Here is a 26,407-nt window from a genome sequence, read left to right as displayed (position 1 = left end):
GCATTTCTCTTGCTTCCATCTGCTTTATCCTCAAAGTAGGAAATTATGGGAGATAAAGATTCAGCTAATTTTAATGGAAACTAACATGAAGTTTTTACAGAATAGAAAAAATAACTGTGGTCTATAACTCTTCTCTGCCACAGACAGAACCCAAATCAGGCTGCATGAATTGCAACATTACTTTGTATGAATGGGGATGTCTGACTGCTTACAAAGAGGGCTTGAACCTGGGACCTCTGGATCTTAAAGCTTGAGCTTCAACAGCCTGAGCTATAGGATCCACCTCTGATAGCCGGTGATGTAGCAGGCTCATCAATGTCTGTTTGTAGCCCGACCACCGCTGGAAGGGGATGGAGTGCCACGCTGGGAGTGGGGATTGCATACACACCTCTAGACAGCTCTCCTTGGCCACCACCCCTAAGCGTGTGTGTTTTGGGGAAGAAAATAACTGATCCCCTGCCTTATGTTCATGTATCTTGAGTTTTCTGGCAGGCACCTCTGCACAGCACCTGCCAGAATTCAGCCCATAATAGTTGGCTTGACCATCTGCCCCGTGGATTGAGGCCTGCCACACTCACGACTTTTTTCTTTTGTGACTCGTGTTGTACCTTGTGTCTCTGGGTGATTGGGAAGGCGGTGACCGTTATTCCAAGGCCTCTTCTTTCTCTGTCTGTAGCCAGTGTTTGATCTTTAAAATAGAATCCTGTTAAAGTCTCTTTCCAGTGGCTCACCCTTCCCCCAGCCTTCACTGCAGGAAGTGAAGCCGAGGAAAAAGCGAGCTCGCCTGACGGACGAGGATGACAGTGGCATTGAGGTCTTTTGCCGGGAGGAGGAAGAGGAGGATGAGGAGGAGAATAAAAGGAACTGCAAGGTGAGGGTCTACAGAGGAAGAGCCAGAGCCCTGAAGAGGAGAATATGAACAAGCAAAGGGGTGTTCGGGGTGACTGGCAGCTGACTGCGATGGGGGCTGCTACAGGGTACATGGTTGTCAGGCCCATTGAGATGTCAGTTTCTACCAGGCTAATAAGCAGCATGAAGGCAACAGGCTGTATCGGAGCTTTGGCTTTGACCTGCTCTGCGTGTGGTTGCTGGGTCTCTTTACACACCGATAAGAGAGCTGGGCTCCTCCTCCCTGTGCGTAAAAGGACCTGCCTCAACAATTAGCAGGCACGTGGCTCTTTAAGAGTTTGGTTACTAATAGCCTGTAGGGAGGCAGCGCCGTGTACTGGAACCAGAGCCCTGAAATCCAGAACTGGAGTCTGGTAGCTTTCCATTCTTCCCACAAAAAGCCATCACCTTAGGGTGATGCAGGGAGCTTTAAACTGGGTAATAAAGATTACAGGGGATCTGGTCTGATCTGAGCAAGGTCTGGTCTGGTCAGTGCTGGGAAGGGAGATCGTCAAGGATAAGCCGGAGAGATGTGGATGATTCTCCTAGTCTCTCTTGCCTTTCTGGCCACTTGGATATTTTATCATCTCCCACAGGAATAGGGGTGTTAGCTCCACTGGCCTGGCCAAATCCAATCTGGGGGCTAACTGCAGTTACAACTAGAGACACTATGTTTAGTTCCTGTTTTACTCTGCCATGCTGTCAAACAGCCATCATGCTCCACCCCAGAGGTGCTTGCATTCCAGTAGTAAATGAAGTGATGTTTATCTCTATAAAACATAGTTGAGGGGCAGTTTCAGGATGAAAGTGTCTATATAAATGTGAACAATCTATTCTCATTGCTCCAGAAGACTACTGAAATTCTTCAGTGAGCCTGGTTTTCTCACTGCTTATCCCTCCATGGACCCAGTTCATTATGGCTAAGTCACTCTCACAGGGGCTGGAGGGGGGCAGAATTTCAGGTGCCACTTTGGTGGACAATGCACAGGCTAGAGCAAGGTGGGGTGCAGGCAGCAGCTGTACCTGCTCCCAAGAGAAGCCTGGAATATAAAACAAGTGGTATCGTCTGTTCAAGCAGGAGACAAAATGTGCGGAGGTTCCAAGACTGCAGATTTCTAGTGGCTTCACTTGGGACGAGGGTTTAAATGCCTTGGAGGTACCAATATTAAATCCGAAAGAGGAGAGCTCAGACAGCGAGGAAGAGGACAACGCACAGTCCACGGTACAGTGTCCTGGACAGCACTGCCTGGGTGGGAGCTGCTGTAACTTGCCTTCTCGTCACTTAGTGTCTTCATATCGGTAATGTGCCGAGCCTTGTCAGATGGCAAAGGCTGTGTTAACCCAAGGGACTGTCTTCACCAATCAGATCTTATTATGGTCTTTTAAGGTGTGTGGATAAACCTAACCATCTCCAAAGAGAGAGGAAGGTGACGATCTTTGAGGTATAGCACAGGCAGGTGCTGTGCGAGCTGAGTTTCCTGCTACCCATGCACCTCAACCCCCGTCCTTCCAGTCCTGAGCCACACCCAGCCCTTGATGTTCTGCCAATGCACCTCAGTCTTGACCTGTATCACCCCGGTCCTTCCAGTCCCTGGCCTCTCCAGAGCAGACAGCTACGCGGTGGCAATTGCACTGGTCATCAGCAACCACTGGGCTTGTGCTGTGGACAAAAATGTCAGATGAACTCACTTGCAAGTGGAGTTAAAGTGTAAACTCTGCAGTCAGAGGTGCAAAGTTAGGGAATTAGCTCAGTCCCTGGATGTGCTTTATTAAGGGAAACGAATCCCCCTTCCCCTTTGGGACTCTGCTCTTCTGAGACGCAGCCTCTGGGTGGGGTTTCAAAACTCTCCAGGTTTCAATTCCCTCTCTAAAAAATTGGCCCAGTCTGTTGAATAGATGCCCCCCAGGATGCCTTGGTGTGTGACCATCTTGCGTACATCATTCCCTTGTAGTGCTAGATGGTGCCTGAGGTATTCCAAAGTGACACCGCCTCTTGTTCTCACCCCTTTCCTTGCCCGCTTCAGAGGAAGAAGCAGACGAAGAAGGAGAAGGAACAAGAGAAGCAGAGGGTGGAGAAGGAGCTCTCCAAGGTCGAAGCCGCCCTGATGGACCCCAATCGGCAGCCCCAGACCGCAGACGACTTTGACCGCTTGGTGCTGAGCAATCCCAGCAGCTCTATCCTGTGGCTGCAGTACATGGCCTTCCACCTCCAAGCCGCGGAGATGGAGAAGGCCAGGGTGGTGGCAGAAAGAGCACTCAAAACCATCTCCTTCAGGTAGAACGCTTCCCCCACCCCCGGCATGAGAGGGGCAGCAACTTGATGTACATGTGCACGGGCATCGAACCTGCTTCTAGAAATGGAATGTAGGGACACCAGCAGCCTGGGTGGGGAATAGCCCCAGTAGCCCCATAGTACTTGGGGCTGCAGTTCTCTGCTTGCCTTGTTCGAGGGAGGACCCAGGCTGAACCGCTGCAGTGACACTACGTGGGTCTGCAGCCCAGCCCATCGTGTGTTGTGATCCAGTTAGAGCTCAAAGCTAAGCAGGGCCCAGCCTGGGCATTGCTAGGATGGGAGACGTAAGGGGACAAATGGGTGCTGCAGAAAGAGCAATTGATGATTCCATAGATGCCCAGTCTTCCTTCTTAATCAGTACTGAGCCAGTGCCCCAACACGGTGCTGTGGTTCTCTTGTAGATGAGACCTAATACTTCTATCTGGCTCTCTTCCTGAGTGAGGGGTGTTATCCTTGGTCCTGTGGGCTTACTTCAGCATGAGTAAATACATTCTGCCTCCTTTATATTCTCCAGGCAGTTTCAATTGGCTAAACAGTTCTTTCTCTCTGACAGTGTAGTTATTACTGTGCACCATAAAACAACTACCACTGTCCGCCCCAGAGAGGGCTGCATTTCAGTGGTGCAGTGATGCAATCCCTTAGCCAACCTTACATGTGTGTTGGGGCTCAGCTAATGTTTGTAAAGGGTTTTGAGTTCCTCTGACCAAGTTCTTGTCCTGTTTTGCTTTCAGGGAGGAGCAGGAGAAGCTGAACGTCTGGGTAGCTCTGCTGAACCTAGAGAACATGTATGGCACGGAGGAGACACTGATGAAGGTCTTTGAGAGGGCTGTTCAATACAATGAGCCCCTGAAAGTCTTCCAGCACCTGGCTGACATCTATACCAGCTCTGAGAAATACCAGGTGGGTTTCTGTACTCCTGATGTGCTGAGGAGCAGGATCCTTGCTGCTCACCACCAGGGCAGGAGACGAGCCTTTTTTTTTTTTTCTTTCTTAGAAAGTGCCTGGCCGAACTCGGCGTTTGCTCCCCAGTTGTATGTATCTGACTGCCAGCCTGCCGGAGAGTTATGGTGCAGGCCTACGTGCGCTGTTGGGAGCAGCAGGGGAACTTAGCATCGGTTTTTCTTAGATAGATCTTCCCCACATAGCATCTGCCTGTTAATCTGTTTCCTGTGGTGCATAATAAGATGATCTGTCTGTTACCAAGATTTGATTTCCTCTAGGCCTTCTGAATTTGGCTCTCCTGAAAGGGTGAGGGACCAGTCATGCTGATTCGAGCTGGATATAATGCAGGTGCTAGGCAAGTTTCCCACGCAGCTGTGCCAATGCATCCCAGTCCTGACCTTGCAACTGCTCCTGCAGTTCTGATCCTGGGCTTGGCTTGGCCTGGCAGTGACAGATAGGCATGCCAAACTGACCCTACAGACCCGGGGGAAACACCAAACTCATTGTCACTTAAGCTCTAAACCTGTATCTCATTCCCAGCATGCAGAGATGAAAGGCCCAGTGCATTCACTCTGCTCCAGGGATACTGTTTTCTGCGTGGTCAGAAGCTGCAGACAGAGTAACAATCCACCCTTGTAGGGAGGGAGCATGATCAGCTGAGCCAGGCACAGGCCTGGGAGTTGGGAGACTTGGGCGCTGTTTTTAGCTTGGCAGTGAGTTGCTGTATGAACTGGAGGAAGCTGCTCCACTGCTCTGAATTCCAGTTTCCCCATCTGTGTTTTAAAAAGGGCGGAGCTAATGATACTCCCCCGCCTCTGTAAAACATGCTGGAGACTGTACACGGCAGATCTAGGCAACCGTTACTATGCCGGCATAACCCAGAAGCGTAGATGCAGCCTACAGCAATACAAGGGGTTTTTCCATTGGTGAAAGAACATGAAGCAACCGAGCAGTGGTAGCTATGTCGACAGAAGCATTCTTCTGCTGACATAGCTGCGTCTACACTGGGAGTTAGGATGGTGTAGCTGTGGCACTCGTGGGGGCGGAGTGGGGGTGGATTTTTCACACTCCTGCCTGATGTGGGTGTGTCGACCTTATTTTAAATGTAGACCAGGTCTTAAAGATCATGGCTGGAAAGCTCTCCAGAAGTGCCAGGCTCTAGTATGAGGTTGCGTGATCCAACCCGATGTTAGACTGACTTCTCCGTCCCTCTCTGGTATCTTTCCAGCAAGCTGATGACCTGTACAACACGATGCTGAAGCGTTTCCGCCAGGAGAAATCCGTGTGGTTGAAATATGCCACCTTCCTCCTGAAACAGGGCCGGGTGCAGGCCACGCACAGGCTCCTGGAACGCGCCCTCAAGGGCCTGCCAGATAAAGAACGTAAGTGTCCCAAGGCTGGCTTCTCTCGCACTCCGTGTGTCATCTTTCCCATTCGTTGGGTTCCCGTTTCTCAGGGGGCTTGGTTGATCTTTGGTATCTTGCCATGCTAACAGCTGGGAAGAAGCAAATAGGTCTGCAATCTCCTGATGCCTGGCAGCGATGGGGAGGGGAGACTTTTGGCCAGGATGCCAAAGCCAACCGTCCTGGAACACACTAAGCCGTGGGGTTGGCTCGCGCAGAGTAGAGAGGACCTCATTTTTTAAGGTCTGAAAATCCCCACTCAAAGTCAGCTGCTCTGCATGTGTGTTCTGCTTCTGATGGGGGAAGGGTTGTAAGTAGGCCCTGCTGGGATTTGAACTATGGTTCCAGGGAGCCCTGGAGTGTTAAAACTCGTGAGACTAGTGCCTAATACATCCCCTCCAGGAGAGAGTGGAATAAAATGCTGACATGGGAAGTGAGCTGCAGTCGACTCTGGGGATGCAGATCCCCATCCCACCAAAACCTCTTTCTTAGCAGAGATAAAGGATTGGCTGCAGATAGCATTGTCCTTGGAGCTGTGCCAGCCTCTTGCTTGGCTATTTGGCAGTTGTCTGTATGTGTTTGAGGGATGGGTAGGAGGGGATGGAGAGGGGCAGGCACCCTTGCTGGTGTGTGCAGTGCCCTGAGGGGTGTCTTTTCATTATAGATGTGGATGTGATTTCCAAGTTTGCTCAGCTGGAGTTCCACTTTGGGGACCCCAAACATGCCAAGGCCATTTTTGAGAGCACGCTGAGCAGCTACCCAAAACGCACAGACATCTGGTCCATCTACATAGACATGATGATCAAACACGGCAGCCAGAAGGAAGTACGGTGAGTGCTTGAGACGCAAGGCAGCTGGTGTGTGTGTGTGAGAGAGAGAGAGACAGAGAGAGAGAGAGACTGAGAGACTTAAAATGCCCCCGTGCAAGGAGTGTGGATACCCTGCAGTACTGGGCAGTATGGAGGATCCCAGAGCAACAGCAAATCTGTGTTACATGGGGAAGGCAAATGGCTGTGGGCTCATCTGTGTTGGAAAGGAGGAGACCTTCAGGGGCCCAGTAGGCAGACTTGGATGGAGCTTTCACAGCAATGCCGAATCCACAAACTAGCAAATGTGATTTAAATCTTCAGGACCTCAGCAAGATCTACACAGCATGTGAGGAAGTCCTTCTGCGTGTCTCTTGACCTCTTTTTAATCCATGCTTCTCCAGTAACTGATTCCATATGTCTACGAGGCTGAGAGCAAGAGGCCACGACTGGCTGAGGAGCAAGAGCCTAGTTAATCTCTTTATTTAAAGCTGCTGTTCTTTCTTCTCCAGATGCATGTGGCTCACAGAAGAGCATATTGATCTCCCAGCCTCCAGGCTGGGTTGCCCCTTAGCAAGGATATGAGATTGCTCCTTCGTATGCAAAGTGATAGCGAAAGCTGATCAGCCCCTCCATTTTACATGGTCCCTTAGTTAGTCTTCGAGGGATTAGATTTTTATTGGTAGATATTGATAAACATCAGCTTCACCACACACACAAACCAATGAAAAATTATTTCCCTGGATGATGATCAAAATTTCCAGATAGAGTAAGAAAAATGCTGCTTCAAAACTTATTAGAGTTTCATTTAAGGCTACTGTATATACTCTTTCATTAGCTCGTTCGTTTATAAGCCAGCCCCTCAAAATGGATAGGTAAAAATAGCAAAAATTGCACAACCCTTTCATAAGCCGACCCTATATTTCAGGGGGTGGAAAACATTGGCTCCCGGCCTGTCAGGGTAAGCCACTGGCGGGTCAGAATGTTTAGTTTACTTGGAGCTTCTGGCCATTTCCTGCAGCTCCCATTGGCTGGGAACGGAGCCACAGGGAGCTGAGGGGCTCCATGCCTGCAGATGCTTCAGGTAAACAAAACGACAATGTATTAGATATTCAGTTCAATGATTCTGTAGAGTTTAAAGTCGTCAAAGTTTGGTGTAGACCCATTTATAAGTTGTTCCCCGCTCTTTGATGTGTCATGTTTTTACCAATAATATTTGGCTTATGAACAAGTATATACGGTAATTACTTCATATATTTTGACATGATGTTGACAATTTGTGCTTTAACAGTTATAAAGCTTTAACTTTTTGAATCTCAACATCTACTGTCATTAAATAATTACTCTGACCTCGCCCCTTGTCTGATTTCTCCCCATAATTACCCACAACTGTGAACATTTAACTTGATAAAATATTTAAAAAAAAAATGCTTAAAGCCCATAACTGTGCACAACTGTAAAAAGATTCATAAAAATGGGGAAAATTGCATAAACAATATTATCCGTTGAAATTATTAAAAAAATAAAAATTGAATTCTGCCAAGTCTACCCTGGGGATGAGAAGGACTACTTGTTGTCATGAGCTTGGAGCTAGCAAAAGGAAATCCTGCTTTGCACAGTGTGTAGGCAATCTGGGACCATTCCTGAGCTTAGTCAAATACTGTGCCTGGATTTTAGAGAAACGGCTGTATAATCTGACCAGTAACCGTGCAAGCAGAGAGGAAGAGGGTTATGAAGCCTGCTGATTCACAGGGCTCTGACTGTTCATTCTACAACAGGCTGAGTGCATGTACTGCGTTTCCTTTGCCTTCCCCTGAAGTATGACCTATCCTGCCTTTGAACAATGGGCAGGACATCAGGCTTGCGGATCCAGTGCTGATCCATGTTCTGAATGGGTTTTTGATTCTTGCAGGGATATTTTCGAGCGGGTCATTCACCTGAGCCTGGCAGCAAAGAGGATGAAGTTTTTCTTCAAGCGCTACCTGGATTATGAGAAGAAATACGGCACGTCGGAAACCATCCAGGCTGTGAAAGTAGCAGCGCTGGAGTACGTAGAGTCCAAGAGCTCTCTTGCCGAGAGCTAACTCCCAGAGCAGAGAGACTCAAATCATGTTGCAGACTCCATGTATGTGGTGCTGGAAATGGAGATCCACTGTAGTGGGCTGCCTGTGTCCATAACTAGTGCGTTTCCTGAGAGTATCAGCAGCCGGGCTGGATTGTCCAGGACCAAACTGAGGCCGAAAGAAGTAAACATTTACAGGAGCTTTTCATCTTGCCCCACTGTACAACAGACTTTTTAACATGTGGATGATTTTGAATCTAGTTAAGTGCTGATTGTTTTATAACTGGTAGAAACCGCTGTCCTCTGTACTGCTTTCGTGTCGAAATGGGAAAATTAGTGACTCCCCATCCATTAAATGCAATGATCTGGCATAAGCTTCCTTCTCTTTCCTATTTCCCCCCACCCCCCCAAAAAAAAAACTCTTCCCAGCATCGCTCAGAATATTCTCACATTCCACCTGTTATGGTGTCTTTCATGATTTGTCTCCAGTGCCTTTGTGCTGCCAGCAATTTAACACAACCACTTGCCTGAATGATTCCTCTAAAAGCCTACGGCCATCCTATTAAACTTGATCCGGTGCTCATGAGCAACTCTAGGGTAACAAACATGGCTTGTGATGGACAGTAATTAGAAAGGAGACTGCCTCAGCAGCAGCTGTCTAAGAGGTCATTAAACTGAGAGAAGAAACCAAGTGTTACTTGCTGAAAAATAACCAATCCCATTTTAACCCTTTCATACTTGGAATAGGACGGCCTATCTAAGGTCCTTATATGGCTACCATCAGCACAGTATCCGAGCCCTCAGTCTTTAATGAATTTATCCTGACATCCTCTCACTGAGGTAGGGCAGTGCTGTTACCCCCTTGTATAGCTGGGGAGTTGTGACACAGATGGAGTGACTGGCCCAAGGTCGCACAGGAGGTCTGTGGCAAAACAAGGAATTGACCCCTCATCTCCTCAATCCCAGAATTGGTGGTGGGGGCATACCTCCTCACAGACAGATCCCAGGCAAACTCCCTCTGTTAGCCTCTGCTGTTTGCCGCTCAGCTGGTTTGCTGCTGACCGCATTTTTATAGCAGTCAGGCCCACTCAAGGCCCACCTGGAACAAAGCTCTCCCAATTCACACTGTTCAAACAAGGCGACCAGGTTGGCTGAAGAGTATAATCCTTGCTGATCTTAAATACAAAAAAGAATCTTACAAGAAGTGGAAGCTTGGACAAATGACCAGGGAGGAGTGTAAAACTATTGCTCAGGCATGCAGGACTGAAATCAGGAAGGCCAAATCACACTTGGAGTTGCAGCTAGCAAGAGATGTTAAGAGTAACAAGAAGGGTTTCTTTAGGTATGTTAGCAACAAGAAGAAAGTCAAGGAAAGTGTGGGCCCCTTACTGAATGAGGGAGGCAACCTAGTGACAGAGGATACGGAATAAGCTAATGTACTCGCTGCTTTTTTTTGCCTCTGTTGTCACAAACAAGGTCAGCTCCCAGACTGCTGCACTGGGCAGCACAGTATGGGGAGGAGGTGACCAGCCCTCTGTGGAGAAAGAAGTGGTTCAGGACTATTTAGAAAAACTGGACGAGCACAAGTCCATGGGGCCGGATGTGCTGCATCCGAGGGTGCTAAAGGAGTTGGCGGATGTGATTGCAGAGCCATTGGCCATTATCTTTGAAAACTCATGGTGAATGAGAGAGGTCCTGGATGACTGGAAAGAGGCTAATGTAGTGCCCATCTTTAAAAAAGGGAAGGAGGAAGATCCGGGGAACTAGAGACCAGTCAGCCTTACCTCAGTCCCTGGAAAAATCATGGTGCAGGTCCTCAAGGAATCAATTCTGAAGCACTTAGAGGAGAGTAAAGTGATCAGGAACAGTCAGCATGGATTCACCAAGGGCAAGTCTTGCCTGACTAACCTAATTGCCTTCTATGAGGAGATAACGTGCTCTGTGAATGAGGGGAGAGCAGTGGATGTGTTATTCCTTGACTTCAGCAAAGCTTTTGACATGGTCTCCCACAGTATTCTTGCCAGCAAGTTAAAGTAGTATGGGCTGGATGATTGGACTATAAGGTGGATAGAAAGCTGGCTAGATCGTCGGGCTCAGCGGGTAGTGATCAACGGCTCCATGTCTAGTTGGCAGCCAGTTTCAAGCGGAGTGCCCCAAGGGTCGGTCCTGGGACCGGTTTTGTTCAATATCTTCATTAACGATCTGGAGGATGGTGTGCACGGCACTCAGCAAGTTTGCAAATGACACTAAACTGGGAGGAGTAGTAGATACGCTGGAGAGTAGGGATAGGATACAGAGGGACTAGACAAATTAGAGGACTGGGCCAAAAGAAACCTGATGAGGTTCAACAAGGACAAGTGCAGAGTCCTGCACTGAGGAAGAAAGAATCCCGTGCACTGTTACAGATTAGGGACCGAATGGCTAGGAAGCAGTTCTGCAGAAAAGGACCTAGGGGTTACAGTGGACAAGAAGCTGGATATGAGTCAAGAGTGTGCCCTTGTTGCCAAGAAGGCTAATGGCATTTTGGGCTGTATAAGTAGGGGCATTGTTAGCAGATCGAGGGATGTGATCATTCCCCTCTATTTGACATTGGTGAGGCCTCATCTGGAGTATTGTGTCCAGTTTTGGGCCCCACACTACAAGAAGGATGTGGAAAAATTGGAAAGAGTCCTGCGGAGAGCAACAAAAATGATTAGGGGGCTGGAGCACATGACTACTTATGAGGAGAGGCTGAGGGAACTGGGATTGTTTAGTCTGCAGAAGAGAAGGATGAGGGGGGATTTGATAGCTGCTTTCAACTACCTGAAAGGGGGTTCCAAAGAGGATGGATCTAGACTGTTCTCAGTGGTGGCAGATGACAGAACAAGGAGTAATGGTCTCAAGTTGCAGTGGGGGAGGTTTAGGTTGGATATTAGGAAAAACTTTTTCACTCAGAGAGTGGTGAAGCACTGGAATGGGTTACCTAGGGAAGTGGTGGAATCTCCTTCCGTAGAGGTTTTTAAGGTCAGGCTTGAAAAGCCCTGGCTGGGATCATTTAGTTGGGAATTGGTCCAGCTTTGAGCAGGGGGTTGGACTAGCTACCTCCTGAGGTCCCTTCCAACCCTGATATTCTATGACTTAGCAATCATCCTGGACCATCCTGTGGAGTCCAAGAGGCTCCATGCAAATGGTAACTCTTAGAGAACATTTTTCACCAAAAGGGCCAAAGACTAGATCATAACACAAAGAAACATATCTCCATGCACCCCTATTGCCTGCTGCAAAGGAAGTTGTGACTTCCCAAGCAACATTAGGTTCCTACCAGTTCTTTTGTTAATTAATATTTGTCTAGGACATGTTCCAGCAAGTTTTGAGCAAAACCTCCCTGTGCGCTCCTCTTTTTAAATCCACTTAACTCCCTAAGATGAACAATATTGTTAGAAGCTACTAGTATCAGGGAGCCACTGGTTCTTTTGTGTTGCTCCAGCTGAGGTTGTACATCTACTTGAAGAGCCTAATGCCAAATGTCGCACCCTTCTTCATGAAAGAAAATGTAACCTCTCCCCTTTACTGGAGAATAGTCCACCGCCAGGATCTCTTGTTGTTCCTGTCCAAATCTGGGTACGGTCCAAAGGCTCTTAAGCAACCTAAGCAGTCATGAGGTAAGAGGTAAGATCCTCTCATGGGTTAGTAACTAGTTAAGACAGGAAGCAAAGGGTACAAATAAATGGTCAGTTTTCTCAATGGAGAGTGGTAAATAGCGGTGTCCCCCTAGGATCTGTACTGGGACCAGTGCTGTTCAACATATTCATAAATGATCTGGAAAAAGGGGTAAACAGTGAGGTGGCAAAGTTTGGAGGTGATACATAATCACTTAAGATAATTAAGTCCAAAGCTGACTGTGAAGAGTTACAATGCGATCTCACAAAACTGGGATCACAATGGCAGATGAAATTCAACGTTGATAAATGCAAAGTAATGCTTATTGGAAAATATAATCCCAATTATACATACAAAATGATGAGGTCAAAATTAGCTGTTGCCACTCAAGACAGTGCTCTTGGAGTCATTGTGGATAGTTTGCTGAAAACATCTCAATGTGCAGCCGCCGTCGAAAAGGCTAAGAGAATGTTAGGAACATTAGGAAAGAGAGAGAGAGTAAGACAGAAAATATCATAATGCCTCTGTATAAATCCATGGTACGTCCACACCTTGAATACTGAATGCAGATCTGGTCGCCCTATCTTAAAAAAGATATATTAGAATTTTTAAAAGTACAGAGAAGGGCAACAAAATGATTAGGGGTATGGGACAGCTTCCATATGAGGAGAGATGATAAAGACTGGGATTGTTCTGCTTGGTAATGAGATGACAAAGGGGGATATGATAAAGGTCTAGATAATCACGACTGGTGTGGAGAAAGTAAATAAGGAAGTGTTGTTTACCCCTTCACATAACACAAGAGCCAGGGTCACTCAATGAAATTAATAGGCAGCAGGCTTAAAACAACCATAAGGAAGTACCTCTTCACACAATGCCCTATCACCCTGTTGCCAGGGGATGTTGTGAAGGCCAAAAGTATAACTAGTGTGACAGACCCAGGCCAGTAGGGTACAAGAGTCTGGTAGAGGGCAAATATACTGATCACTGGATGAGTAGTTTTCTGTTCTCTGAGTGACCAGGGACCAGAGCAGGGGTTGCACTAGAGTAATCAGGAACCTGCTAGAACCAATTAAGGCAGACAGGCTGATTAGAACACCTGCAGCCAATCAAGGCAGGCTAATCAGGGCACCTGGGTTTAAAAAGGAGCTCACTCCAGTCAGGTGAGGGGGAGCCAGAGGAGAGGAAGTGCGTGTGAGGAGCTGGGAGGAAAAGGTGCAAGGAGCTGAGAGTGAGAGGGTAGGGTGTGCTGTGCTGTGCTGTGCTGTGCTGTGCTGGAGGACTAAGGAGTACAAGTGTTATCAGACACCAAGAGGAAGATCCTGTGGTGAGGATAAAGAAGGTGTTTGGAGGAGGCCATGGGGAGGTAGCCCAGGGAGTTGTAGCTGTCATGCAGCTGTTACAGGAGGCACTATAGACAGCTGCAATCCTCAGGGCCCTGGGCTGGAACCCGGAGCAGAGGGCAGGCCCGGGTTCCCCCCAAACCTCCCCACTCCTGATCAGACATAGGAGAAGTTGACTGAGACTGTGGGGAAGATCACTGAGGTGAGCAAATCTGCCAATAAGCACAGGACTCACCAAGGCAGAGGAGGAACTTTGTGACACTAGGTTAAAAAAAGAGTTAGATATGGAGGCTAGGTCCATCAATGGCTTTTAGCCAAGATGATCAAGATTGCAATTCCATGCTCTGGGTATCCCTAAACTTCTGACTGCCAGGTGCTGGGACTGGACAATGGGATGGATCACTCCATAATTGCTCTGTTTTGTTCATTCCTTCTGAATCATCTGGTGCTGGCCACTGTCAGAAAACAGGACACTGGGCTAATTGGACTATTGGTCTGTCCCAGTATGGCCGTTCTTATGTTCTGTTTCTACGTGCCTTCTGCCCACCTTTTATCCCCTCCTTTTTGTGTAGAGAAGGAATGAGCGTCAGAAGGCTGTCACTGATCAACATCAGCCCAGGTTGAGCATCATCTTAGGTTGGTTCTGTGGCGTCGGGGGGGGGGGGCGTAATCTGAGGTGTGGGATTATGGGCCCTTCAAAATGTTATAAAATTATTGCAAGCTAACTTTGTGATGCTTTTGTTTAACCTTTAGTAAGAAGGGTGTGGGTTGTAATTAGTTCAATCTAAGTTTAATATGTGATCTTCAAAGCAAATTTGTGTTTGCTCTTTTCAGCCATTACAGAGGCAGAGGAAATGAATCTTAGCTACAGTGCCTGTTTTTTTAAATTTTTGCCCAGTTTATGGACCTCTCCCGAGAGAGGAACAGGCTGTTCCTAACTCAGTTTTGGGCTCTCTCCTTCATTACAAAATCCATGCTGAATTCCTCGTTGATAACCAGCAGAGCCCATGGCTAGAAGCTGCTGGAGTGGTGGGATTATTGCTTGTGATAGCCTGAGTTCCTGACTCAGCTGATGGGCATGAATAGCAGTTACTCATTATGCTAAATCCTGACTTCTTTCTATTTGTCATGCTTTTATAAGCATCCTGGTTGTCGTCTGTTGTAGATCTCCTCGGAGAGCTGCATAGAATGTCTGCACCCTGAAGGAGAATTAAAAAACTCAACTCAAACACCTTCGCAAAGGGGCTGCCATCACTTCTCTTTCTGCCAGCACATGATGTATAGCAATTACAACCTGTGTGTATTAGCACTTGCAGTCCATGAGATGTCCCCCAGTGCCTGTTTCCAAGTGCTAGCCATGCTCCTGCTCTTTCTCTCACAAGAGAGCACAGTGACAGAGCAGAGTCCAGTCTTCCCTTCACCCACTGCATCAATCCCCTGTAAAACCTGCACCCGAATCAGTGCAACAATATCACCAACTCTCCTGATAGTTGGCAGGACCGGCTCTAGGCACCAGTAAAGCAAGCATGTGCTTGGGGCATAGGGTGACCAGACATCCCGATTTTTATCAGGATTGTCCCTATATTGTACCACGAATTGTCTTGATATTTTGCCCTCTGGTGCACAGGCAGAGGGGGCTTCTGTCCCCTGCCCCAACTGCACCCCAGCCCTGCCCTGACTCTGCCCTTCTGTCCCCAAATTCCTGCCATGGCCCTGCCCCCAGCCCCACCTCCTCACTGCCTTTTGGATTCCTCCCCAAATCCCTGCCCTGGCCCTGCCTCTTCCCCAAGCACACCACATTCCTCCTCCTCACCCCTCCCTCCCAGGCTAGCACTAATCAGCTGTATGGTGGCGCAATTGCTGGAGGAGGGTGGAGAAGCAGGACACAACAGCCAGCTCAGGGGAGGTGGAGGCAGAGTGAAGGCGAGCTGGTGTGTGTGTGGGGGGGAGGACGCGGGGCGTGGAGCTGCCAGTGGGAGCAATTTTTCCTATGCTCCACAGACTTTTTTGGCTTGGACAGTTGCGCTTCTGGAGCTTAGGGCAACAAAAAACCTAGAGTCGGCCTGATAGTTGGTGGTCTGCTTAAACCGCCGCTCCTGGAGTTGTGTGAACGTGCCAGAATCGGAACTTTAATTTAAAAAAACAAAGTAAGTTTCTGGCCCTCATGTTCACATTCTGAAGCTTTTCTTTGGCCCAGCTGCACCTAAAATGTTCAGAAATCAGAAAGCAAAGAAAAAGAATTCCTATTTTATTTATTAAAAAAACTCAATTTTTAATCGAGTTGCATGAGTTTGAAGTGCCTGACTCATGCTATTTGTACACTTGGGGTTGACAGTACCATGAAAGGCATAGCAAAAGTGCATAAAAATGAGGTGCATATATAAAGCAGCATTATAAATAAGAAAAGCCAACTCCAATATGCTGCCAACCATTGAAACAGACACAATTGCGTGTAACTAATTCAACATGCAGTTAGAGACAGGTGAATTGTGCAGTGCTATAAACACAAATCAATTCTCCAACCAGTGGACAACACAATAGTGCAATGACAGTCGTACATTTAAACCTCCCCTCTCTCCGTTTCTCAGAGTGGAGCTTGGTTCTTAAGAGAGAAGCCGTGAGGATCTCGTTCAGGAGCCATTTAAGGCAGTGGAAACCGTTTAAAAAGCCCAATGAAAGAAGGGAGGAGTGGTCACTGCTTCCCATGGCTGAATCCCACCGATTCCAATCAGTGCAAATCAGTTTCTACAGGCACAAGACATGCTCATAATGCAGTCTTTTGGCTGTCTGGTTTCTGGTCTCCTTCCAGTAGGAGAAAGATGCTTAACTGATACAATTAAGCGTGACGAGTGTGCACTGTAACTAAGTCTGGTTATGAGCTTGCCATGTCTCAGACCCTAAGCAGAGGCAAAGCTGGTCAGTGCTTGGATGAGAAGCCCAAGGTGCTGCAGGAAGTGGTAGTGATGACTCAACCTGTCCCAGGCCAGCTCAGCAGGATGCAGATCTGCTGACTGTGCTGTCTTCCAGATACATAAAACCAAGTTGACCATATGTGCTCATGAAAAAGGATCTTTGGTGTCCTGGCCAGTTTCCAACTGGATAATTACATTCCACTTCATTAAATTTCCCTGTGCAATATCAGTGGCCTACTAGCTGGCATCAGGTCAACTTGATCCCAGAGAAGTGGAGGGGGAGGATACACAGGGAAACTGACAGTTCAATCCTGGGGACATTCAGTGTGGGGTGGCACTTAGGACAGCTAAAATAGTGTGAATGAGAAATGTGCGTACACGAACATGGGTTTGTATTAACTCAGTGCCCGATGAACTTTATACCCTTTAACTATGGAGCTACTGTGCTTTCAGGGTCTGCACTGTGTGAATACAGGTCATTTCAGTGTGCTCCAATCCAAGTTAGGGCATACTACCCCGTCCCTTCCTTCATGTAGACAAACCCTTAGACTGTAGAGTTTTTCTGTGCATTGATGGACTGCTGTTGTGTTCCACCCCAGATGCAATTGCCCATCATGTCCTCTGGGAATTTGTTTATGCTATAGAATTATAAGATAAAGTCTTAATAATAAAATAGGCAGTTGTGCTAGGTTGTCTTTTCCTGACCCTGAAATGAAGGAGAGCAAAGAGGCTGCCACATTCATAGCTGAGATAGGGAAACCCTGGCAGTGTATTGTAGCTGGTTTCCCATCTTTAACATGTCTTTGTGTACACAGGTCCCGGGGGCTCGGTCTGTGCCTCAGAACAGTAGGGCTGCAGCACTGATAGTCTGGCAACAGGGTGCAAATACCTGCTTTAGGTGCCATGTCCTGTGTGTGGGAGCAGCATTGCATGGTTGTGTCTTAGAGACAGGTTCCTGGCACAATGTGGTTGGTCTTTACCCTGAAGCTGTTCATCCTTCCTCCCTTGCTGTGCCCAGGAGGAACAGCTGTTTGGAGGAGAATTAGCAGCAGATCAACTAACCGTGCTACTGTGCCATATTTGCGTATTTGAACATACAGTGAAGCAAAGTCTGATGGGAATGTCTGGGGGGGAGAGGGGGAAGGGATAGCTCAGTGGTTTGAGCATTGGCCTGCTAAACCCAGGGTTGTGAGGGCCATTTAGGGATCAGGGAGGAATGTGTCAGGGACAGTACTTGGTCCTGCTTTGAAGGCAGGGGACTGGACTTGATGACCTTTCAAGGTCCCTTCCGGTTCTGAGAGACAGGCACATCTCCATATAATAAAGATGGTGTGGGGAACTGGTTCTGTCATCCCCCTGGGCTGCTGGTTCTCTTATGTGGCTAGGAAGACCATTTCCTGACCATCAGGCCCTGGCCCATTCCCCTCCACCCCTTTGGCCCACTTATGGAGCCGGCTGTAGAGTGGGAAGCCCTTATTTTCCCGGTAGATATAGACCCCGGTGATGGCATTCCACTGCGGGCTTGGCTGGACACCCTCCACTGGGAACTCCTCCACTAGCTCCTTCTCCTCCTTGTTCAGAGCCACGAAGCCGAAGAACTGCTTGACGTTGTTGGCAGCCAGGATCTTGGAGTGGACTTCGGCAGTGCGCTCAAAGAGCTTGGCCTCGCTAGAGCGGTACTGGGACCAGTAGCCCTCTTGCCGGTAGCTGAGCGGCGAGCAACAGTGCTTCAGGCACTTGGTGAGGAAAACCAAGACTGCAATGACCCCAATGAGCAGCCAGCCAAAGAGCTGAGAAAGAGACAGAGGGGACTACATCAGAACAGCTCATCAGTCCAATCTCTGATTAAAGAACCTGCCCTGTTTCATACTGGGGTTTGCCCCAGTTCATGCTGGCTCAGGAGGACACCAGCGCTTGGATTCTTTGTTCTTGTCTCTGTGAACGTGATGCAACACTGATAGCGCTGACTAGAGCATAGGCAGATGCTGTGTGAGATTCCCAGCAATCCTCTGCCGATGCCCTTCAGCCCTGAGCGGCTGCTCTTCCAGACTGGAGCCAAGACAGCTCAGCTGATGAACCTCAGTCCTGATCTGCACCTTCCCCATCTACGTCAGACTTGAAATCCCTTACAGCTTGGCCAATGCACCGTGACGTGGGCAACTCATTCTATTCCAGTAGTTCTCAGACTTTTGTACTGGCGATCCCTTTCACATAGCAAGCCTCGGAGTGCGATCCCCACTTATAAATTAAAAACACTTTTTTATATATTTAACACCATTATAAATGGAGGAGGCAAAGCAGGGTTTGGGGTGGAGGCGGACAGCTCATGACCGCCCCTGTAATAACCTCACGACCCCCTGAGGGGTGCTGACCCCCAGTTTGAGAACCCCTGTTCTATTCTAATTCAGGGACACCCCATCACTTCTGCTCCTGACTGGGCGACAGGCAGATCACTGCAGAGTGAACAGACTAGTCTGTCTAATTCAGATCCAACATGGTACTGCAAAGCCCTGGGTCAGCTGATGTGGAGTTGGTTCTGATAACTGATCTCCCAGTGTCTGCATAATGTCCTCTTGCACCTAGCAAATGCTGCTTTTTTTTTTTTTGGGTAGGTCCTCACAAAGCCATGAACATGTGTCTTAAAAGCAAATTTTCCCTCAAAGCAGATTATTAATGTAAAAACTGTACCGGTTTCTGGTAGCTAAGCCTGGTCTTGGGACAACTCACACCTCAGATTAGCTGTAAATCACTCCAGATGTCTGAACACATGGTGCTCGCAGGCATAGGACACAGGCTTCTGTGACAGAGTGCTGGGCAACAGCAGCTCTACCAGCACTCTGATCAGGGAGACATCAATTAAATCACCCCAGAGTAAACCTGAGGCGCAAAGCTGTGCCTAACTGATAGACGGGATGGGCTGGAGAAAGGTACAGGGCTAATTAACTCAGTCCGGAAAGTAGAAAAGGCACAGGAAGGAGGAGGTGGAGCCTGAGTGTGCCCTGATGCTGCTGCCCCCTCACTCCCACTTCCGATGGGGAAGACACCTTTTGTCTCCCCAATCCTTGGCCGAGTGAGTTAAGGAGTGTGCGATATTGTAAAACGGAGCTCTGAGCGGTTTGTTGCTTGAACAGAGACAGGAGTGGCATCCTGCCCTGTCACAGCTCAGAGCAGCGCTGGGGGTTTCAGGGCCGCTTTCACCATTTTCCTTATCTTGGCTTCCCAATGCTGCAGTTTCAATGAGAATTTATTGGACATTGGTTAAGCCACAGAGGGGAATGTGAATATTATTTCCCTCAGAGAGAGGAGGATAATGGGGCACAGAGGGGAAGTAACTTTCTCAAGAGTCAGGAATACAGCCCAAGTTTCCTCTAACCACTAGACAACACTGTGTAATATCCTGGCTTCAATTAAGTAAATAGCAAAACTTGCTTTGACTTCAGTGGGGCCAGGATTTCAATTTCTGTCTCAGAACCTTGGCTCCCAGTCTCCTCCTCTAACTCCAACACAACACACTCATCCTGAGCCAGAAATAGTATACAGGAGACCTGGCTCCCGGTCTCCTCTAACCCCTTGTCAATACTCCTTCCACACCCAGACATACAAGTAAATGAATACCTGGGACTCGTATCTTAGTCTTCTTATCACTTCTTCCTTAAAACTTGTCAAGTTCCTTGGAATGTCGTTACAAGGGAACCTGGCCAGGGTCTCCGGTCCATATCTGGATGGAAATTTATCTAGGGAGGCAGGGTCCACAAATTCACTGAGGGCACAGACATAGGCTTCTCCACGAAGCAGTGAGATGACCGACCAGGTGACAGGGGCCACGGCAGCCCGCCCTATGATGGAGCCAAAGAGCAGGAAGGTGGCTGCGGCCGAGAAGTTCTTGGCCCCCCTCTTGTGGCACTCGGCCACCAAATTCCAGGTGTGATTGTTCCAGATGACGCCGATGAGGAACAGGGCCAGGGCTGGGACTCCAATGGCAGCCAGTCCATAGATATAGTTCCTGGCCGGAGAACAGGGGCAGTGGAAGGCGACCACAGAGAAGAGTTCCTGGCTGCCCACCGTGCCCAGGGCCACCAGGCCATTGAAGATCATCACGTCTTTGCTTTTGAAGAACAGAGAAAGGAAGCGGAAGTTTTCAGTGATGAGGGCAGCCATCTTGGATGGAGCATCCAATAGGAGATGCCTACAGCAGCCTGGGTCCTCTCACCTTACGCTGGCTGCAACAACAACAGCACTGGGAAATGTGAATTATAGAGCCAATATTCGAGAGGCAGCAATAGGGCGCTGCACCCCCACCCTTCTCCCCGATGGCTGCCCCGCTTCCCAGAGACCTCGCCTGGCAACTCTGGGGGAACTTGTAATTGGGTGCTGTCATACCCAGCTGGAGTAGGGGTCACAGTGGGAGTCTAGAGAAGTAGGAAGGTGGTCTGGCTGGTGGGAAGGACCTGGCTCCACATCAGCCAGTTTCTCTGCTCCCTGGCATCAGACGCAGGTAGGGATCACTTTGTTAATGGGAGTGGAGCGACTCCAGGGGTTGGTAGCTGGCCCCTACTTTGCTACACTCTCCGCTTTGGCCTCTGGCCCTGAGAAAGGGAGAGAGAGGAACAACCTCTGGTGAGCTGCTCCTTTGTAGGCCATTTCTGATGAACAGTCACAGTCTGGCATGTTTTTAAAGGTGACCAGAGCCTTAGACAGCACCTGTGAAATGAGAGCTACCCCAGAAAGACCAGTTCATTTGGAGAAGTCCATATGCCCACTTCGGCCCCACCCCCACTAGCTAGCCAAAGTACCTGAGGATCCTGCAGAACCACAATCAAATTTAAATTATGCTTCAGCAAGATTGTTAGACACAGTTGAGTGTATGGTACGGTACTTATGTGGCCCCTATCACCATAGTAACTGAACAGCTTTCAATCTTTAATATAAAAGCAGCAAAGAGTCCTGTGGCACCTTATAGACTAACAGATGTATTGGAGCATCAGCTTTCATGAGTGACATGCATCTGACGAAGTGGGTATTCACCCACGAAAGCTCATGCTCCAATACGTCTGTTAGTCTATAAGGTGCCACAGGACTCTTTGCTGCTTTTACAGATCCAGACTAACACGGCTACCCCTCTGACACTTGAATCTTTAATATATGAAGCATAGAGAGCTAAGTGACTTGCCCAAGCTCACACCAATATTCTGTGGCAGAGCAGGGACTTGACCCTGGTTCTCCCAAGTGTTAGGCAAGTGCCCTAACCAGTGGGCCATCCTCCTTCTCTGAATTCACTCCTTCATACACACTCCAAAGTTCACAGCTCTGCGCTCTTACTCAGGTTTGGAGTGGGAATATTAGTACCCAAACCCCACCCTCAATCTCAGAGCAGTGACACATTCTGTCTACAATGATTCGCAGTGAAATAGTTAATAATATTGACACTTTAAGTTTCATCGTTAGGGTTCAGAGTTAACAGCCACTTTTCTATCCATGAACATTATGGAATGATTTTTCAGATGACAGTGAAAAACAAGGAGCAGAAGGGATTGCTGAGGGAGGAAATTTGAGCTAGAAGGAAAACCTCAGACTTTTCCATTTCCCATTGAATTCCTCAAAACAGTATCTGCCAGAGATGATTACTAAAAAAAAAAAAAATCTGTTGCCTCTGATTCTGTCTCTCTGACTGGCTGCCTCTTCTCTCCCACCCTATGAGAGCCCAGTCAAGCCTTTCTTACCTTCCTTAGCAGACTGGCATGAGCTTTACCATTCCATACTAGAAGTTCCTGTAAATCTGCAACAAAGAAAGGCAGTGTTATTTAATTATTAGAGCAGAGGTTTGGAGTTGGGACTCCTAGATTGTGTTCCCACCTCTGCCACTGTTTTGTTGTGTAACTCTGGGGCAAATCACACTCACTTCTCTGGGAGTTCAGTAGGACTGAGGTTTTCCTCCTAGGTCAGGTTTACTGTCTCAGCATTTGCAGGTTCTGATTTGAGTGTTCTGTCTCCCCGGGCCTAATGAATGAGTATTAGTAACAGCAGTTTGGAAATCCTCGGGCCAAAGGCTCTGCAGAAGGGCAGGGTCTGATGGTAATCCCAGATATTTATGCGTAGTATGGTAGGTTTGGATTGAACTATTAGTTGCCAGTGACCAGTACTGTTGATGATGAATGCATGGGTGTCTTGTGACTAACACGAGTCCTTATTCCTAGAATGGATACAAGGAAAGGTGCCTCCCTGGGTGTTTTAAACTGCATAAAAGTTTCAGGGTATGTCCACACTGCGATGTAAGGCCAGAGTTCAAACTCAAGCTCAAGGCTAACCTCCTTTCCTTCTTCATACTAATCGGACTCAGGGTCTCAGGACCCTAAGGGATCGGAGGGTCTGAGCCTTGGTCAAACCAGGACCCAGGGTTCAAATCCTGTTCCTTTGCGCAGTAGAGATGGCTCCACTGGACACATGCTCTGGGAATCCACTGAAAGTACCTCACAATCCCATGTGCTGTCTTTCTTTGTCCCTGGACAGTCAAGTTTGGAGGACAGTCAAGTTTTCCCACACTGCACTATGAACAAAGGGCTAGAGTGGCCCCATTGTGGAAGAGTGGAAGGAACTCTGGGATATGGGTTGTGCATTGGGTCCACATAATACAGTGCAGATGCTGGACCCCCAGGCTGGGACCCAGGGTTCAACAATTCCTAACCTGGGGTTACCAATGAGTGTAGACGCTCAAGCCCTAGGCTAACAAACCCAAGTCTGCTAACTTGAGTTCTATTAAACCTGGGCTTACCGTGTAGCATAGACACCCTCAATGTCTTAGGGTGTGTCTTCACAGCATAGCTAGCTCCAGTTATACTTGAAAATTACCCCTAACTTGACCTGCATCCACACACACCAATCTCTAGCTCCAAGAGAAGTGATGGTTAAACGGGAGCTAGCTTGCCTGCTAGAGGGGATGGGTTGAAGCTCCATTGTTGTAACTTGCTGATGCTCAAGCTAATAATGGGGATGCAACAGCTCCGCTTACAGCAACTCATCTGCAGCTAATCCAGTTACTCTGTGCTGCCAGTCCAGTCACTCTGGGGAGCTCCAGCATTGGTTTGCAGTGTGGTCTCTCTCACTAGGCTCACTGGAGTGCAGTAATTTGAGCTAACTGATGCAGCGAAGATAAGCCCTTAGTGCAGCTCAGATTTCCTGTGTGATGTGGTCATGTGCATAGAGAGCAATGGACGGCCCTCTGCTGGCAGGTCCGATGACAGTATTCATTTGTACAGGAAAGGCCCGTTGAGCTGCACTACCCAGAAACCAGAGCGGGTTGTTCTGGCATTCGGAGAATGGAACGATAACGAAGCAGCGAGTTTCCCAGGGCTCTGTCTGTCTTCACCAAACAGTCAATCCATGGGGGTGCAATGTATCGCCCCTAGGAGAGCACATCTGTACATAGGGTTTGTATCGATGCAGCTGGCATCAGCCCTACACTCACCCACTAACCGAGGCTTAGTTACCACCTGCTTCCTTCTCTCACCTCCTGGCTGCTGTGCAATAGGGCCCAGCTTAGATTCTGAGACAAGGCACCAGCCTTCGTGCTGAGCCGAGTGAAATCCCGCAGGACACTCCCAAGCAGCTTGTGTGGTTTCATCTCTGGGCTCCTTACACCAGAATAGCATTGCACCTATCATTTCTGGGGATCCCAAAGCACTTTGCTAGTTATGGGCCCCATCTTGCAGCTCTCAGACAAGGAAACCTCTTGATTTCAGTGGGCTTGTAGGATGGGAGCCTGGAATACATATAATGTTATCACCTAGCTCTTATCATCAGTAGATTGAAAAGAGCTTTACAAAGGAGGTAAGTATCATTACCCCCATTTTACAAATGGTGACACTGAGGCATAGGGAGGCAAAGTGACTTACCTAAGGTCACCCAGCAATCAGCGGCAGAGCCAGGAATAGAGCCCAAGTCTCCTGAGTCCCTGGTCCAGTGCTTTATCCACTAGGCAACACTGCTTCTCATATAGCCCAGCAGCACTAAAGTGCAGCCACCTCTGCAGGGGGAAATGGGTGGGGAGCTGTGTGAAAAGGCAGCAGTTCTGGGTCATCAGGCTGGGTTCCACAATCCCTTGGACTTCGTGTCGCATGCCAAGTTTAACTGACACGAACCTTGGCCAAACCCATCGAGCGCCAAAGTTTCAGGTGGGAGATGATTCACCTCACTGAGGCTAGAGCTTTGACAAAGGCCCATCTGAGAGGCTGGTGAACATGCCCTGGAGTTCGTATCAATACCTACAGCATAGCCTTCTGCATCTCCTGAATGGCACACAGCCTTCTGGGGTCTGGCTGTGGAAAGCCATCCTCCTCCTAATTATGGCAGACCCCAAAGGGGCATGATCAAGTGCCACCTGGATAGATCCCTAGCTACGACTTTTGTGAAGGGGCCAGCCCCACATCCTGCACGTTGATGGCAAATGTAAAATTGATGCCATGGAAACCCCAGCTTCTCTGAAAAGTAGCAGGGGATCTTTCGTGTTCAGGCCAATCAGATAAAGGGATCCCAGTTTTTAAGGTCTCCTGTGAAAGACCCACACGCATCTGGTACTTAGTGTACAAGCCCCTGGAAGACTGAGCTGAGCCTAATGAGATTATGGCAGGGAGCTAGTCCAACCTGGTGCCTGAGATCACTAGTTGACGATGGGTCAGTTACCACCCTCCTTACCCTGTGTAGCCCTATTCAAGTCCATGGGTTAGCACGGGGGGTGAGTCCAGAGTTCAGTCCAGTGCTCTCTATTATTTCTATCCATTCGTGAGTCTATTACAGTTATTCTGTAAAATCACTATGGGTTTAAACACGAAAAACTAGGGCCCTAATTCCCTACTGCAGTACCCCAGTTCCACACCAGTCAAACTCACTGATCAACAGACTTACACTAGAGAATCTGGGTGAAGAATCGGACTCATGATCTCGACTGCCATAAAGTTTGTGTTGTGCAGTGTTCCTCAAAGACTCTAAACCTGGAATGGAATGATACAAATCCAGGACTGTTATTCAGGGGAGCACAGAACAATTGCGCAAAACCAAAACCATGCAGCCCGTCCTTTCAAAGGCTGGAGCTAGCAACAGGCCAAGGAAAACTAAGTTTGGGTGACAAACAGGAATGCTCTGTCCTCGGGGAGAAGTCTCCTCTCGCTGATGGATGTCATGCCCAGTGAGGGTGGTGTTTGTGCTTATTTGTAAGCAGCCTCTAATTTCAGTGCTACCCCCGGAACAAATGTAAAGACAAGAAGAAAACTAAGCCACTTACTTAAGGGGTTGTTAAATCCGTTTTCAGAGCCTTCTCGGCTACAGTCCAAGTGTAGGGAGAGTGGGAATCCAGTTCAGAAAGTGCCAGGGCAAGAAGTTAAAACAGTTCCAAATAGCGTTTATTTTCAGCAACTTCCTTTCCATGTGCCAAGGGGTCCTCTGTCATTAGATGTTTTGTGATGGGAGGGGAAAGTCTCAGCCTCTCATCAGGGTGGGGCTTGTACAGGCAGCAACCAGCCAGTTACTTTCTGTCTGTTTCTAAGAAAACATTGTGCCTTTAAAAGAAAAAAAAAAAAAAGGCACAAAAACTAGTTGGTGGAAAAAATGCATAATCCGCCCCCAAACCAGAGTGCGATCGCATGGCAGCGGAGGGAAATGTGGCGTGCAGCTGTCTAGGGCGTGTCTGGAGCTCTTGTCACCCTGCCCCCAAGAAGACTGCTTGCTCTGAGCCCTGTGAAAGATCTGCTCGAGGATGCTCTAACTGGGGTTCCCTGGCATAGTAAGGAGAATGCCAGAGCCAGCAGCTCTGGAGCCTCACACAGTCCACTACAAATGGCTGCCTGCATCTGAAAGGTGGATGCAAGGGGGCTGCAGGTCAGGACTGAGATGCATTGGAGGAGCTATGTCTGTGGGCACCCTCAGGACTGGAGTAGCAGGGGGTGCTGCAGCTAGGAGATGTGCACTGGCAGGGCTGGCGTGTGTGTGTCCCCCCTAGGAATGTAATAACAGGGGTGCTGCAGGTCTGGAGCAAATTCCTACAACCCCCATGAGTTGCTGCCATGAGTAACCCCATTGATTTCTGTGGAGCAAGGGGAGGGCTCTTTGTGCAGGGGGCTGTCTCTGCTC

At 48.4% G+C, this 26,407-nt stretch overlaps 2 protein-coding genes across 3 annotated transcripts in view; one reads left to right on the top strand and one right to left on the bottom strand.

The window, feature by feature from the left end:
• PDCD11 (programmed cell death 11) overlaps positions 1-8,768 on the top strand; it is a 41,280-nt gene extending 32,512 nt beyond the window's left edge. Inside the window, exons 28-34 of one of the 2 annotated variants that reach the window (XM_050957956.1) lie at positions 713-871; positions 1,967-2,110; positions 2,913-3,163; positions 3,913-4,081; positions 5,352-5,505; positions 6,191-6,356; positions 8,245-8,768. In XM_050957956.1, the coding sequence (XP_050813913.1) occupies positions 713-871; positions 1,967-2,110; positions 2,913-3,163; positions 3,913-4,081; positions 5,352-5,505; positions 6,191-6,356; positions 8,245-8,416 (1,215 nt within the window). In that variant the 3' untranslated portion in view covers positions 8,417-8,768. Of the gene's footprint in view, positions 1-712; positions 872-1,963; positions 2,111-2,912; positions 3,164-3,912; positions 4,082-5,351; positions 5,506-6,190; positions 6,357-8,244 lie in introns of both variants that reach the window. The other variant, XM_050957955.1, reaches the window with a different exon arrangement.
• A 5,079-nt stretch (positions 8,769-13,847) lies between these two features.
• CALHM2 (calcium homeostasis modulator family member 2) lies at positions 13,848-26,132 on the bottom strand. The gene is made up of 4 exons (XM_050958207.1): positions 25,563-26,132; positions 22,009-22,064; positions 19,904-20,525; positions 13,848-18,078 (listed from the first exon to the last, which is right to left on the bottom strand). Exons 3-4 carry the CDS (start codon positions 20,444-20,446, stop codon positions 17,662-17,664), a joined length of 960 nt encoding a protein of 319 aa, XP_050814164.1. The 5' UTR covers positions 20,447-20,525; positions 22,009-22,064; positions 25,563-26,132; the 3' UTR covers positions 13,848-17,661.
• Positions 26,133-26,407: the final 275 nt, after the last annotated feature.

The sequence above is a fragment of the Gopherus flavomarginatus genome, chromosome 6 (assembly GCF_025201925.1).
Source record: "Gopherus flavomarginatus isolate rGopFla2 chromosome 6, rGopFla2.mat.asm, whole genome shotgun sequence".
Taxonomy (NCBI): Eukaryota; Metazoa; Chordata; order Testudines; family Testudinidae; genus Gopherus; species Gopherus flavomarginatus.
Note: the sequence above shows the minus strand (reverse complement) of the source record. Positions and strands in the feature narration are given on the sequence as shown.